Raw genomic sequence first — 16244 nt, 5'->3', positions numbered from 1 at the left:
TTGTCTTTTAGTGTATGTCTCTGCGTTGGCCCTGAGATTGACTTGAGATCTGTCCAGGTTAGACACTGGAGACCTGTCCAGGGCTTCATCAATTGAAGCCAGTATACTAATTGTATAGGTCCATCACAATCATAGTGGGATGTCTCCTAGGTTTAATTAAAATTATTTAAATAATGAGATTTAGTTTTTGGGAAGATTTTTATCAAGTTGACTAACCCATGACTGGTGTTCCAGCTCACCTTAGACAAAACCTGCTAGCTTTGCATAAAGAATAACAATAAATAACTGTGTTTATTATCATTAGCTTTGTCTTGTGCTGTGAAATTTGGATTAGAGGTTGCATTATCTCAAAATTCGGTTTTGGAATTACATGGTTCCATATGGGGTAGGACATAAATATGTCAGAAATGTGATTTTTGCTCTATATAGTGGCTACATTTAGTGTTTAGTAGGCCACGTAAATATTAAAAGTACTGGAAGATCTAACTAGTGAAAAGAAAAGTACACTTTCTTGTTGCTTTGATGACGTAACATTACGTCCGCCTGCCCTTTCTCTCCGTGCGCGAGCTCGACAGACCAAAGTGTAAAGTAGCGTGAGCGCTTTAACTAGGAAAAAAGTATAGTCGACAGAAGGGCACATAGTAGTGCACACACGCGCATGCAATCACGCATCGAGCTGTTGAACTAATTACAGGCCTATATATATATATATATATATATATATATATAAAACACACCGAGAAGTGGACCTGTGTAAACTTAACTAAGGAGTAAATACCCGAAAATGGAGTGGGAGCTATGGATTTAAAGCATAGAGGACTTGAAATGGGCGGTATTCTGGCGGTGTTGCTGCTAAGGAGTTGCCTGCTGTCGGCGGTTGAAGGTATGTTGACTTTTTGTTCACAAGATGGATCCATAGGGTGCGAAAACTGTGGCGCAATCAGAACAAAAACGATAAGAGCGCAACATTAGTAACGTGCCGTCCTACGCTTGTATGTGTGTGCATCACTCATCTGTAATGGTCCCTACAAATAGAACAACAAGAACGCTTTTCTGAAAGTTGAGGTTTCTATGTCCCAAGGGTACAAAAGAACAGTAGTAACAACGAAAGTAGCTAAACTTTGCGGAGGTGTGCGTGACCCTGCAGCATAAATCCAGTGGATCCACGCAGTCTCTTTTGCTTTATATCACCGCTGTAGTTTCAGAGTTTAGGTGACGGTGCAAGTTTGAAGCTAGTAACATGGGCTAACGTTATTTTCTCGGGCCTCGGCAGCTCCAGCCATTACTCTTCGGTGTCGGGTGTCAGACTGACTTTCTGCTTCAATAGTGATAAAGAAGCCAGGATGGTTCTTTGGTTAAGAAAACTGCTGCGTGCGTTAAAGATTGTTTCCCAATGGATGAGTGTCTTAATAAGCCTACTACCTCCACTGTGTGATTTGCGGTCTCTTTTAATCGCCCGAAACTGTACAGTCAGAGGCGGAGCTTAGCTTTCTACCATATAGACACAAGGCATTATTTCCGAAGATATGCTCTTATTTGTCTGCTTTCATCTTGAAACTAAAGCTTCATATTTTATGTTCTGGTAGCCCACACATAACTCAGCGTAGACTAAGTTGACTCTACAGGTCTTTGTAAACTCACTGTCTGTTGAAGGTATGTATATTAGCATGGACTCATAATCTAGTAGTGAAGATTCAGATTTTCATGAAATACATAACAGTGCATTGCCATAGAATCTTTTAACATGGAACAACAGAAATGTTATAAAACAATAAAACCACCATGTGTTAAAGACTGAATGACAAAATAAAAAAGGTTTTGTCCTTGTCAGTATTGTGAAATTTTCCCCAACAAATATTATACAATAATAATCAAAGAATTCAAAAACACGTTTGTTGTACTAAGGCTGAAAACAATCAACAACAATCACACACATACACACTGTAGAATTATTGCTTGGATGAACCTAATTATAAATCAACCCATACTTCATTTTCAATTCTTTTGTCTGTCAGAGCTCTTCATTATTTTGTCCATCTTTTCTTTCTCTTTTCTTGGCACCCTTGCTATCCTGCTCACTTAGTTTATGTGCACTAGTGGCACAATGCAAAAACTTGCAGCTGATTATTTCATAAACTGAGTTATCGATTTCCCAATGGTATTTTAATTTGACTTTAAATGGACTGTTCATCTGCCCCAATTTTGCAGTGATGCAAGCTAGCTGATATCTGACCCACTAGAAGCTGGGGTTGCAGATGCTTTTTAATCATTAAATTGTCAAAGCACTGTGGGGCATCATAAATTGATTTTTGTGCTGTTGCCTCACCTGAAACCAGAAACTTATAGCTATTACAATTATTTCTGCTGTGTGTCCTCATGTCTCAAACCAAAATAGGTCCAGATGCCTGACATACCATACTTTTTTGCTTTTCCATTAGTGTCGTCATTTGCTTGTTCCTTCTGCCAAGGTTGACTGCAGGGAAGCTTCTTTGTGTCATGAAATTCCTTCATTCACTCTCACTTACTTCCTCCATTAGGATTCATGTGAATCCTGTGAGGAAGTGCAGAGTGTGAGCTCATGAATCATGTGGGAATACCTCCATAGCTTTCTAAAAAACCTTTATATATTTTTTGGGGATGAACCTTAACCATTTTACAGTTAGGGCACTGCAAGGAAACTTTTCTAATTGCACTATAAATCTTAACTTGGGGTTTTACAATCCTTTTTAAATACTGTATAACTCTTTTAAATTGCAAAATAAATTTGAAAACAATTAATTGTTAAACCCTACTTTGTACTGCTCTAGACATCTTTCACCTGTTATTTGATTGCTTTTGTTGATTTCTTACTATCTGTTTGCGTTCAGATGCATTCAGTTTAATTCCACATAAAGTAAGAGACCAGTTTTTAAAATAAATTTAACAATGTATCTGCAGTCTTAACAAGCACTCATTTCAGTTTCTTCAACATTTGTTCACAGAGAAATATATAAACGCTACTTTTTCATAGATGCATCATAGAATTCTTTAAACTAAAAATGCGAAAGTACTGTCGAAATAAAGGTCACTTGCTCAATCATCTATAACCATAAAACTACTAGGTTAATGGTGCTCATTGGTGTTTCTATATCCATATAACGTTTAAAATGCTGTTATTTCTGAAAACCACACACTAGTAATATCAGTACTTTTTAGCTGGCTGTATTAACATTAGATAAAGCTATAGATTCTAACTCTTCTAACTCCACTGTCAAACACACGTGTGTAGGGTGCTGTGATAAAATTATTGTTTTTGTGTCTGATAGATCAGCCTAAATCCATTTAAGAGCTCTGCTGTGTATCTAGCTGTGTTATCATTATCAGTTCTTGTATTGACTACAGCTGGTAGATGTCGCCAAATGATAAAGATTTTCAGCATCCATTTATGAAAATTTAAGGTGTCTTTCTGAGGTATATTTAGCATATTTTACAACAAAGATGCTGTTTGTGACCTTTGTGATTTTAATTCAATTAGTTGTTAAATATACAGTTTATATTTAAAAATTAAAATTTTAACAGAAATATGTCAATGTGGAGAGATATTATTGTGTCCTCTAAAGCAGACCCAGATCACTGGTAGGTCTGCAGAGATATTCAACACTATACATTCAACACTATACATTCAAACTGTAACCATAATGTTTTTATATGTTTACCACTTATGACTAAGCATAAATAAAATAAGCATAAACAAATTCCAGCAGCTCATGTTTTATTAGAAATGTTCAAGCTTTTTTTGTATTTCTGCTCAATTAAATGCTGCAAAGCACAATTTAGAAGACCAGGGATAAAGAGAGCTGGGTGAGTGGACTGAGTGCAAGTCTCATTCTAGTGCTAGTTTAGGTTGAATATTGTAGCTTTAAAAACTATTTTGTGCATAACAATTGACAAGGTCGTGGTTTATGCATCATTATAATTTGATTTCATTCATGCCCATACAATCCTAGATTCATACCTGGTTCCTGGGAGATATGTGCTTAACCACTTTAGGTGAATGGGGATTGGAAACAAGATCGTGGAATGCCTGACACTATTGCTGTGTTTTTAATTTTGCGATTAATTAAGACAAGTGATGGACAAAGACAAACTTAACCATGCATAACACATTTGGTAAAAGTATTAAGAGCACCACCAGCATTGGATTATCTGTCTGCTGACATAAACAAAAGAGAACTACTCGGTTTAGCTTCATGTCCAGCTTTGCCAATTTGGCTGGCTGAGAGTTCAAATAAATGAGATGTAATGGTTAACAGTTTGGATGGTTGTAATGGTTAACACAGTCCTTCTGGTCCTTGTTTGACAGGTAATATTAAGGATTATTTCATTTAAGTATTCTTTAGGCTATTTAGTCACTGAAGATTTTTGTGTTTGAGATAGGGCTAGGCAATGCAGCCAAACATGTAATTTACCTTGTTTTACTTACTAATCTATTTTACCTTATTTTTTTGTTAACCCAAACACTGCTTAGTCCTACCTTGATGTGTATGTAAAACATAAAATAAAAACTTAGCTGAATCCTGAGTATAAATTAATTAAAACTAGTACTAAAGCAATCCCCAAATTCAGTTATAATGGTGTATTTATTTTAAACATGGAAAGCTAAAAAACAGAGAAAAAAATGTTTATTGAGCAAAGAAAGCTCTCAAGTTCTCATATGAAAACATTTAAATGTGACAGACAATAGACATGTTTTGTTCAGTACTAACAAAGTGTTAAGCTTTCTACTGACCTAACCTTCTACTGACTGAATAGAAGCATTTATCATTTTGGATGGGGGCTACTCTGTTGGGGTGGGCCACCCAAAAAAAACCTCTTTGCCTTGGGAACCCTAAGTATATTTTCTTTCCACTGCTGAGAACAACCAAGAAGTGATTTTCACACTCGTCTTGATAGCCTGCAATATATGGGCCATTGCATTCACTGCATTCAGGCTTCATGCACTCAGTCTGTTCTTTTGTTTGGATTGAGGCACTCTCGACACTCAACAAAATAGGGCAAGACCGTAACAAAGGCAAACAGTGCAGCTCCTAATACTTCTCACCAAACAACTTTATAGTATTTTGTTTATCCAGAATATTTCATCTTCATGTTTATTAGCTAAGTTTAGAGAATAATAGCACATTACCTGTATAAAATACAATTTAATTTTGAACGACATTTCTGATCGCTCAGTACCAAAAAAGTTCTGCAGATGTATTACATTATATAGATGGCCTGTGAATTGGATGCATCAGGATAGGAGTAGGTAAGATCCTGGCAGACAGCTTGGTTGTGGAGTGGTTAGCACTGCCATCTCACAGCTGGAAGGTCCTTGGTTTAAAATTACCTGCTGGCTGCGGTCTTTATGTCTGGAATTTGGAAGTTCTTCCCGTGCTTCTGTGGGTTTCCTCCCACAGTCCAAAGACATAGGTGTTAGGTTAATTGGTGACTCCAAATTGCCTGAAGGTGTGAATGTGAGTGTGAATGGTTGTCTATGTATGTCTCATTGTGTTAGCCTTGAGACAGACTGGCTACCTGTCCAGGGTGTACATCGCTTTTCGCCCAATGACAGGCTAAGAGTTAGGAGATGGAGGGATCATGGTAAGAAGAAGAGATTTGGAAAGATGCTGAAGAGGAATGTATAGAAGAGATTGATATATCTTCCTCTTTGTGATACTCTGGTGTGAAACTGGAGAGGGTTCTGTCTTTGGATTTCTCACTAGCTTCATTGGCTCTGTTTACATGCACTTAAGTAACCAGGTCCTTTCCTCTTCAGTGTAATCTGCAGTGACATCTGTTTCTGATGATGGAGTCTCAGCTGGATTACCTGTTAGTGGAACATTTAGGTTCCCATGGTCAATTTTGTTTCACTTGAGTACATATTTGTAGGAAAACACTCCTTCCGAATAATAATTAAGACTCTACAGGTGTGAATATAAACATATTCTCATTTATTAAAACCAATATATATGTTTTACTGTGCTTCAAAAGACTTATGTGTTTATTCAATACATTTATTATTTGCTTGTTTATTTATTGATATTTAGTTTGTAGATTAGATTAACTATTCAAGAATCTGGATTAGGATTTTTAATCTGCAGAAAGACACAGGAATGTTCATCCTCAATTTAACTATGATAAACAACTGAAATAGTTAAATGCTGAAAGACTCATTGTCACAATTATGTTTATAGTAGAAAATATGTACACAGAGGTTTATTGAGATGAGGTATCATCTTCCCTGATTTTTTTTTACTTAGGCTTCTCCAGGTTACAGTATGTTTGTGATGTATATGATCTCATAGAGCATAAATGTTATTGTACAAACCCGATTTCAAAAAAGTTGGCACACTGTACAAATTGTATAAATAAATAAAAAAGTATTTTAATAATTTACAAATCTCAAATTTATATTTTATTCACAATAGAATATAGAAAATTTTAAATGCCTTGCCAAGTATTGGCTCATTTTGGATTTCATGAGAGCTACACGTTCCAAAAAAGTTGGGACAGGTAGCAAAAAGAGGCCAGAAAAGTTAAATGTGCATATAAGGAACAGCTCGAAGACAAATTTGCACCTTATTAGGTCAATTGGCAACATGACTGGGTATAAAAAGAGCATCTAATTGTGGCAGTGTCTCTCAGAAGTCAAGATGGGCAGAGGATCACCAATTCCCGCAATGCTGCGGCGAAAAATAGTGGAGCAATATCAGAAAGGAGTTTCTCAGAGAAAAATTGCAAAGAGTTTGAAGTTATCATCCTCTACAGTGCATAATGTCATCAAAGATTCAGAGAATCTGGAACAATCTCTGTGCGTAAGGGTCAAGGCCGTAAAACCATATTGGATGCCGGTGATCTTCGGGCCCTTAGACAGCACTGCATCACATACAGGAATGCTACTGTAATGGAAATCACAACATGTGCTCAGGAATACTTCCAGAAAACATTGTCGGTTAACACAATCCACCTTGCCATTTGCCGTTGCCGGCTAAAACTCTATAGGTCAAAAAAGAAGCCATATCTAAACATGATCCAGAAGCTCAGGCATTTTCTCTGGGCCAAGGATCATTTAAAATGGACTGTGGCAAAGTGGAAAACTGTTCTGTGGTCAGATGAATCAAAAAAAAGTTCTTCTTGGAAAACTGGGATGCCATGTCATCCGGACTAAAGAGGACAAGGACAACCCCAGTTGTTATCAGCGCTCAGTTCAGAAGCCTGCAGCTCTGATGGTATAGGGTTGCATGAGTGCGTGTGGCATGGGCAGCTTACACATCTGGAAAGGCACCATCAATGCTGAAAGGTATATCCAAGTTCTAGAAAAACATATGCTCCTATCCAGACGTCTTCTCTTTCAGGGAAGACCTTGCATTTTCCAACATGAGAATGCCAGACCACATACTGCTCAATTACAACATCATGGCTGCGTAGAGGAAGGATCCGGGTATTGAAATGGCCAGCCTGCAGTCCAGATCTTTCACCTATAGAAAACATTTGGCGCATCATAAAGAGGAAGATGCAACAAAGGAGACATGAGACAGTTGAGCAATTAGAAGCCTGTATTAGACAAGAATGGGACAACATTCCTATTCCTAAACTTGAGCAACTTGTCTCCTCAGTCCCCAGACGTTTGCAGACAGTTTATAAAAAAGAAGAGGGGATGCCACACAGTGGTAAACATGGCCTTGTCCTAACTCTTTTGAGATGTGTTGATGCAATGACATTTAAAATCAACTTATTTTTCCCTTTTAAAATGATACATTTTCTTAGTTTAAACATGCTACTACTAATGCTACTAATGTTAGTAAAACATGATAATGGTTGGTTGCTGATAATGGTATTGCGAGGAGGCCACCATCAAGAGAAAACCAGGGGACACTTGGTTAATAATTTTAATTCCAGGGACAAATGATTATACATAAAACAGAAGATGGGTAGAAGCAAGGAGAGAGGAGCAGAGAAGGGTGGGGGATAGGGGTGTCAGCTATTCATTGGTGAGGCAGGCTATGCGTAAAATACCTACCGAACTTTAATCAGTGGATAAAAGAAAATACTTCTCGCTGGGACCCAGAGTAGTTAAAGAACCTTAGATATATCCTGTGGTTCTATTAGACTACTGATGGTAGCCTTAAATCCAATTTTCTGACCTCATATTTTTAATAGAAACTCATTGTTTTTAGCTATATAAATCTGTTCCTAAATGTTAAAATTTACTACATAAAGACAAATTATTACTTCCGGTAGGTGAAAACAGATCTTTGGAACAGGATGTGAGGAGAACACTTGGGAGCCTGTATGAGAATATCAATAATTGGGTCAAACATAGGAGAATTTTCATACCTTAATGCCATGGTTACACTTTTTAAATGGCAAGAAGAATTTAACAATCTACAGTGTTCATGAGAGAAATACCAGTTTGTTTCAAATTACAGTTTGCACCACCTTAAGAGTTTATTATAGTTTTAATTTGATGTATTTCATTATGTGCATTTATTTTATTTATTTATTTATTTCTTAGATTGTTTGTTCAAATTTATTTTCTACATAGCCTATACATAGAAATTTAAGAACTATTTTACCATGTGTAATCCTCCTGCCACCATGCCTGGAAAAAATTTCTAAGTGAAACAAAGAAACTAAGTGTCTGTTGTGTCCTTGTTTATCTCTTTCTAAAAATTGCTGCTCAATCATTGATCTTTGTAGCAAAAAAAGAGGCTTTGGAACATCCTTCAATATGGAGTACTGGCACAACTTCCAGGGCGTCAAAGGACCAAGGAACAGTCAATTAAAGGATGCCTTCACTGATATTGAACTTGCTTCTTTTGGTTCTCGTTTGGGTAGTACATGTACATAAATGCCATTAAATTTCTCTTTGAATTCCCTATATTAAAATATTTGACATCAATTGGCATCAGTTGGAGGAAGCTTTAGTTTAGATGCCGTCTTGTTGCTCATATTATGTTTGTAATCATGGTCAACCTGCCTTTCCAGAGCTCCCCCAGATGACATTGTCTGAACTACTAATGATGAAAAATTCCTGGAGGAGTTTTTAAGCTAAAGTAGCAAAATATTTTAATATAGGGAAGTCAGAGTGGAGTCCTAAAGCATTAGTGTACATTTACACCCTAAACTAAAGCAATAGAAAGCAAGTTGAAAACTGGTCAAGTCGCCCTAAAGGAAATTGACGTATGCTGATAGAAAAGGAAGTGAAAGGAGAAAAGAAAAGAGGCAGATAAATGGGGAATTGGCAAAGGGTGAAGATAATGATGAAAAAATATAGATAATGTAAATAGGAAAAAAGCAGACATGTAGAGAAAGAGGATGTCGATAGCAGCCTTAATTTCTCTGGGGTCCTCTCTCACACTCTCTCTCACACACAGAAACACAGACACACACACACACACACACACTCACACGAGTCTTTTCGTAGTTGGGAGGACTCAGTGTTGGGAGGAACAGTGTTTATATGCACTTAAGAAACCTGGTTACTGGAAAGACGTGTATACATCCAGCAGAAGAGTAACCTGATTTCTCCCTCTGAGACCTATTTTGGAAACAGCTCAGAGTTTTAAACTCTATAGTGACTGAAAAGAAAGCTGCTTTCTGACTTTTCTTCTGTGTCTGTGTATTCGTGTTGCAGCAGAGTCACAGCGCAGGGGGAGAGAAATGTAAAAAAGAGGAGGGACACAAAGCTGATCCATCTACAATGGAAGCTGTCAGAATTTTAAAAATCCATGGGGGAAAGTGACTTATTTAAACTTCTACGAAGCACTTTGCGTTAGTTTAAAATTCTGTCTAAATTCTATTCTAATCTCTTTTCCCGGTTTTCGAAATCAGGTTTCCCATTTAATTGGCTATAACCTGTTTAAGTCCGTGTAAACACTCTCATTGTGGATTCTTCTTCTTGTTTCTTAATGTGGTAACATGTTTTTGTGCGTTTTGTGTGTTTATTCCCTTGTTAACGGGTAATCTTTGGGGTGTTGCTGGACAAATAACCATACTTTCCACTCATCAATTACATTTAATTGCCACACTATTATTTGATGAATGTAATCAGGACTTATTAATTAAAAACAAATTTTTCCATCTTCCTAAGAAATTTGTCTTCATTGAAACTTGATGGTATGAGATTAATTAATTACTATAATAACATAATTGCTATTTTAACAATGCGAGCTGACATTTTTCAGTATGCCACTTTGTAATGTCACTTTGTAAACAATGTTCAATATTAACCTTTGAGAGGTTATTAACCTTTGTTTTTAATGATTGTACAACATACAATAATTTGGTGCAGAGGTTTCAATAACTTGGGGTTTTCTGACATAAGCAAAGGCTCATAAATACTGCATTGTGCAGTTACACCTTTAAACCTATTTTCTTCATTTGGTCAGTATTTTTAGGCAGGGCTGAAAACGGGGCTCAGTGATGCACTGGAGCCCCTGCCTGGAATTTGCAAAAATTATTCTGTGCTTTAAATGTAGCCTTTAAATGTAGCTTTTATAAAAATATGTTGTGCACCTTCCTTGGTGTTTTAAGATATGCATGGTAGGTTTAAAAAAAAAAAATCAGTTTAATATAGTTGTTTATCCAATATTTATTTTTGTAGTGGCCTTTGAGGAAAGAAGTTTCCCATGAGTCTCACATTCAACACGCACATGTGGACATCTTGCCCAGCTATAATTTGTATATGAAGATACAGTAGCTGAGATCTTTTTTTAGCTCCATAGCGAGACTTGTCCAAAATCGAAAGTGTAGGCCCATTAAATGATAAATAAAATGGGATTTGGACAATGATTTTATTAATATACCGCTAATATCAGCATCAGAAAAAAGTGTTATTCCTTTCATGAGAAGGATTTAAAGTTTTGAATTAAATACTGAGTTTGGTTTCAGATGTGAGCTTTTGTAATAAAAATTAAAAATAACTAAAAGATTCAAAGCTTTGTCTCTTGATTGAGAAGGCAGAAATACTGATGACAGGTCACGATAAAGCCAGAGAATGAGATGAACAGCAGAAAAAAATAACAAGTCGATTAAATGTTTATTTGAAACTTTAATATAACATCGTGACCAAGTGCAGCCCTGACATCAGGTTATCTGTTGCTTTATGGCCTTTTTTATGAACTAAAATAAATTATGCATAATTTGCAAAGCATTTTTCCCTGATACACCTAACTTTATTATTTCTGTCCTATTAGCCATGTTTTGCAGTATGTTACCTGCTACAAGATACTGTAATACGCTGGACCTTTGCTATGGGACTATTAGGGCAGCCTATAGAGCATGGTGAAAAGCTCTGCTAGGCACATCTGAATATTATTTTACTTTTGACAGCTGTCTGTAAACCAAGTTACTTCTATGATACTGTTCCATACAGATTACAGTAGGTCTTGGTCACTAAAACTTCATGCTCTTCAGTGTATGTGAACATTTTAACATATACAAAATACAACTACCTGTAAAAGTAGCTGAGGGCCAAAGTGTAAAGCCCTTGTTCTGTGCAAAAAATGTACTTCAATATCCATCTGAGACTTCGAAACTTCAATAGTACTACTAATCTAATGTTTTTTACTTTTCCTTCAAACTAGTTTGCATTCTGATTTTGCTTTACCAGCCTCTGCCCCTCCATGGCACTAACCTAACTAAATAAATAATAAAGATCCACATGTACATGTTTGTGAAGTCAAAACAAAATGGACATCTTTTACATACAGGCCTCAGTTGCCCAAGCACCCAAATGACAGCAAAAAATGCCCCATTATTTGAATCAGTTTTAATTTCCTCAACAAAAACTATAATGTGGGGAAACTTTTCTTTCTAGATCCTTTACGTTCTCTAGAAAACATGCAGTAATTACTGTATACTGTAGCTTGGTATGTTAGCTTATTGGAGGAAAGCTTGCCTCTATGTATGTATGAGAATTATATTTCCTCAGTAAGAACATTTAAAAAAAATTGTTAAACTAATAAATTATTGAATGTAATTTCTCTTTTACGCATTTAAATTCTAATTTCCATTTAAGTTAGTTTTCAAGCTTATGATTACTCATTGACATAAAGCTGATAAAATCTAACCTGCTCAGCATGATGTCGTATACTCATTATCTAAGCACCAAAGTATTATAAAGGCTAACTATAAACTAGAAGAATACACAAGTAACACTTAAGCCTTCCAACTCTTCACCAAGGATGGGACTTGCTACTAAAAGAGGAGTAAGAAACTTATTTGTGGTCATGCAAGCATTGTTGTGCAGAGTGCAAACAGACAACTTAAAGGTTCAAATTCACATTCATATAAAATGTATTCATTAAAATAATTGTAATGTTGTGTGTATTTTATGTGACAGCAACCAAACTAAGTGAGGCACTGTTTCTTAATGCTGGTGCTTGTGCCAAACCACAGCATAGCAGGTTTGCCACCCTGTCAGGCCAAAACCACAAGCTTCCCCAGAGGCACTGTGGTAGCTGCTGGGACAGCTACTGCATCCAACAGTGGGAGGACAGCATCTCTGAGTTATTGTGGCTGCACACACACTCACACACACGGCATCTGGACTGACACTCTCATATTCTTCAGACATACTCTAAAAGAGATATTTTTTTTTTTTCCCCTGCCATATTAATTAGTAAACAACCAAAACAAAAGCCTCAAAAATATTTCATTCTGCTGGTATTTCATTTTCTATTTTTTTTGTCTTGCGATAGCCTCCGCAGATTATTGCCAGATAGGAATACTGTTAGAGGTTTTGTGTTTTTTACTACATATGATTAGGCTTAAAAGCTTTTATTTCAAGCTTGTTTGTTTTTCTTGATATTTCAAAATTAAAAATAGATTTGTTGCCAGTAGGGCTGTATGATTTAGGAAAATATTTGATTTTTAGAGCTAGTTAGCGATTGTGGTTTATCTTTTTTTTTTTTTTTTTTGTAACCTTTTTCCTAAAATTCCTCATCTTCTGTAATATTCAATGCAAACAAGCCATACCTGATAAGAATACCCAAGCACAGAATATTATATAAACTACTCTTTCATTCTGGCCATGCGTGTGTACATGTATACACATGCAGACATAAACATTGCCTAGACAATTTTTTCATCTTACCAACTCTTTATTTCTGTCCGTCTTTCTCTCATTACTCTCCACCCCCCCCTCTCCCTTTATTTGCGCACAATATTAGTGTTTGAAAAAACTGGATATACCAACCAACAACCTAACTAAAGGTGGGTGTCCAGAGCCATTCTCAGTGTTAGGCATATTTAATAATATTGGGCTCATTTTTGAAGTTACTGCTGTTATTTATGTATAATGAGCTCTACAACAGTGTTTCTGGTTTGTTTTTGTTCTTTCTTTCAAATCTACTCTCATGGCAAATGTCCCAAAACAAACTTCTTTACAAGGATGCTCTAAAAAGTTCTTCTGAAAAAACAAGAGCCAAACGAAAACCTCTGTTTTCATAATAAATCAACTGTAAAACTGAACAACCAGCATACTGACTACTACCTGTAAAAAAACAGAACTTTGCGGGAGTATTTCTGTCTGCTGACCTGCACAGGCCTAACCAATAGCAGAAAGCGGGGGTGTGGATTTGGAAATCTCAAACTGCAATGCATAATGAGTGTTGTAGGAGTTTTACCCTTTCAAGTGACAGGACATAATGTTGCCTTTTTCTCTGATTTCTCCTGACTAGAACACCAATTTCAAATGTAATTGCACATTTTAACAATATAAATGCCCAATATCTATGAAATTACTAGCTTTATGCTTTAATTAAACACTGGAGATATTGCTGTGTACCTGTATACTTTTATTTTATGAGTCAAAGACTAACTGCTGCTTTTCTGGTAAAGAAATTGCACTGGCTTGTTTTGACCACACTTTTGCACATAAGGAGGCTAAATGTAAATGATAAATGGTGCTTTTCTACCTATTGGCACTCAAAGCACTTTATACTGCTCATTATTCACCCATTCACCCTCACAATTCTAACACACTCACACACCGATGGGGGAGCTGCTATGCAGCTGGCCAAAACTCACCAGGAGCAACTAAGTTGGTGTTCGGTGTCTTGCTCAAGGACAATTCAACATGTGAATGGAGGAGCCGGGGATTTGACCAACAACGGCGGGGTTGGTGGACGACTGCTCTACCTTCCTGGGCCACAGTACCCCCAACTACTACTGGTACGATACGTTATAGTAGGGACTTTGATATGCGCATGCATAGGGTGCGGTAACTATGAGTTGATGAGAAGATATACTATAATGACATGGCACAAAAGACACAAAAGGGTGTTTGCTGCAAAAGTGACCAATTTGCACAGCAGAGACAAACACTTTCAGTGATTACATCTGTAGCATTCTCAGGTTGCATTAACATAAGTTGTTTTTAATGATTACTTGTCAAACACAACTTGATGGAGCTTTTTTAATTGCCAGACAACTTTTGTGGTAATACATGGTTGCTTAATCCCAAACCTGTTCCTGCCTTGCGAATTCTTATTTAAAAGGAAAATATATGTCCAAATGAATGATTACGAATTTGACTTTTCTGTGTCTTTTCTCTTGCTCATCAACTTTTTGGGTTTCCTTCTGCTGAGGCAGTATTCACTAAGGGTGGCAGCACTGCAGTTAAGCTTGTGTCCTAAACTTTTCATCCACGTTCACTCACTTCCTCTAGATTTATTGGTTGCACGAATGCTTCTCTTATTATTGAAGTTCAATTATTATTGAAGTAATTGCAGGTCTTGTGATTTGAAATTTTTGTTGTTGTGATGTCAATTTAGAATATTTACTTTTATATTCACAAAATACAGTAGGCTTTTGAATAAGTACTAGCATAAGTGCAATCTTTCAGTCTATCCTGTAATCTTGAGGTTGCCACAGTTGATCATGTGGGTCACACATTGAATTTGTTTAGTTTTTTACACCGGGTGCCCTTCTGAATGCAGCCTTACCCAATTTTTACTAGGTTTGGGACTGGTGCTTAGATATGCACTGGCTTTTGCAACCTCAGTAGCGTTGGGCAGTTTGGTGGCTCAGTGTCTTGCTCAGGGGAACTTTGACGAATGTCGAGGGGGAGTCGGGCCATTAAATGATTTGCATAAATGATAATAGACTGATAGTACATAAGGTCAAATCATCAAATGTGTATATTATTCTTACTCAGAAGAAAGGTATATTTGGGAAGTGAATTATAATTTAGTGGTTGGTGATTAGTTGGTGCAAACCTTTTCACAACATTTAGTAAAAATAATTTGCATCCCCTTACGCTGAAATGTCAAAAACAGAGAGTGATGAGAGAGGGCTACACAATATGTATAATTATTGATATATATGATATTGTCTGGGGATGTTCCGATGCCGATAGGCATCAGGCCCAATCCTTGTGTACTACTGTACATTTTTGATACTGCATCCGATAACAAATTAGACTGTGCAGGTAGGCAGAGGTGGCAAAATGTCTGGGATTTTGAGCCATTTCAAGATAATTGACGATGACAAAAGTAAAGCTGAATTGATGCTCTGCTGTGCAGAAGTCTTGAGATATGGTTACTAACAAGAATATTTAAAGAATATTTGAAAAACGCCAAAACGGGATATATCAAATTGCTAGGTGATGTTTGCTTTTCAGTTATTTTTCTATCAAGTATCATAAAATCTGTGCTTTGTTAATTTATTTCCTTTTCTTTTTATCTTTTTAAGTTAAAGATGATCTGTTTATTAAACACCAGTCACTGCCATGATCGATTTGCCAGAATATGTGTGTCTGTTCAGCAACTCATTGTTGAAGCAAAACAGTTTAGTTTACATGTAACTATACTTGAAGTTGTACTCTCTTGTATTTGAATTATTTTAATGTCCTTCAAGTCAATATACCACCCAGCCCTAATTGAAATTAACATAAATGGTTAACAAGCCTAAAAAGATGTATAGTAACCCTCTCGTGAAAAACCCTATAGATTAGCCCTCTAAATTACCTTTCAATATGTAAAATCAGGTGTCCAGTCTTTAAGAAATACTGTCGACCGGTGCGGCTTGATGAGTGGCACCAGATGTGTGTGTGTGCTTGCAATTTGCAAGTGGGTAGATGTCCAGGGACAATCTCAAGCAGTCTGATAAGGATAACAAGGCTAATATTGCCCAAAAAAATTTTGTTTTGTTTTTAGTGTCATGGCCAATTCACAAAAACATTTTTGTTGTATCTACATATCCTGCAGACAAACCATGTT

At 36.5% G+C, this 16244-nt stretch overlaps 1 protein-coding gene across 2 annotated transcripts in view; it reads left to right on the top strand.

Moving 5' to 3' along the window:
- Positions 1 to 597: 597 nt before the first annotated feature.
- Positions 598 to 16244, top strand: part of lrp5 (low density lipoprotein receptor-related protein 5) — a 75634-nt gene continuing 59987 nt past the window's right edge. For both annotated transcript variants that reach the window (XM_067500246.1, XM_067500245.1), the window contains exon 1: positions 598 to 883. In XM_067500246.1, the coding sequence (XP_067356347.1) occupies positions 799 to 883 (85 nt within the window). In that variant the 5' untranslated portion in view covers positions 598 to 798. The remainder of the gene's footprint in view (positions 884 to 16244) is intronic.

The sequence above is a fragment of the Channa argus genome, chromosome 4, assembly GCF_033026475.1.
Source record: "Channa argus isolate prfri chromosome 4, Channa argus male v1.0, whole genome shotgun sequence".
Lineage (NCBI taxonomy): Eukaryota > Metazoa > Chordata > Actinopteri > Anabantiformes > Channidae > Channa > Channa argus.
Note: the sequence above shows the minus strand (reverse complement) of the source record. Positions and strands in the feature narration are given on the sequence as shown.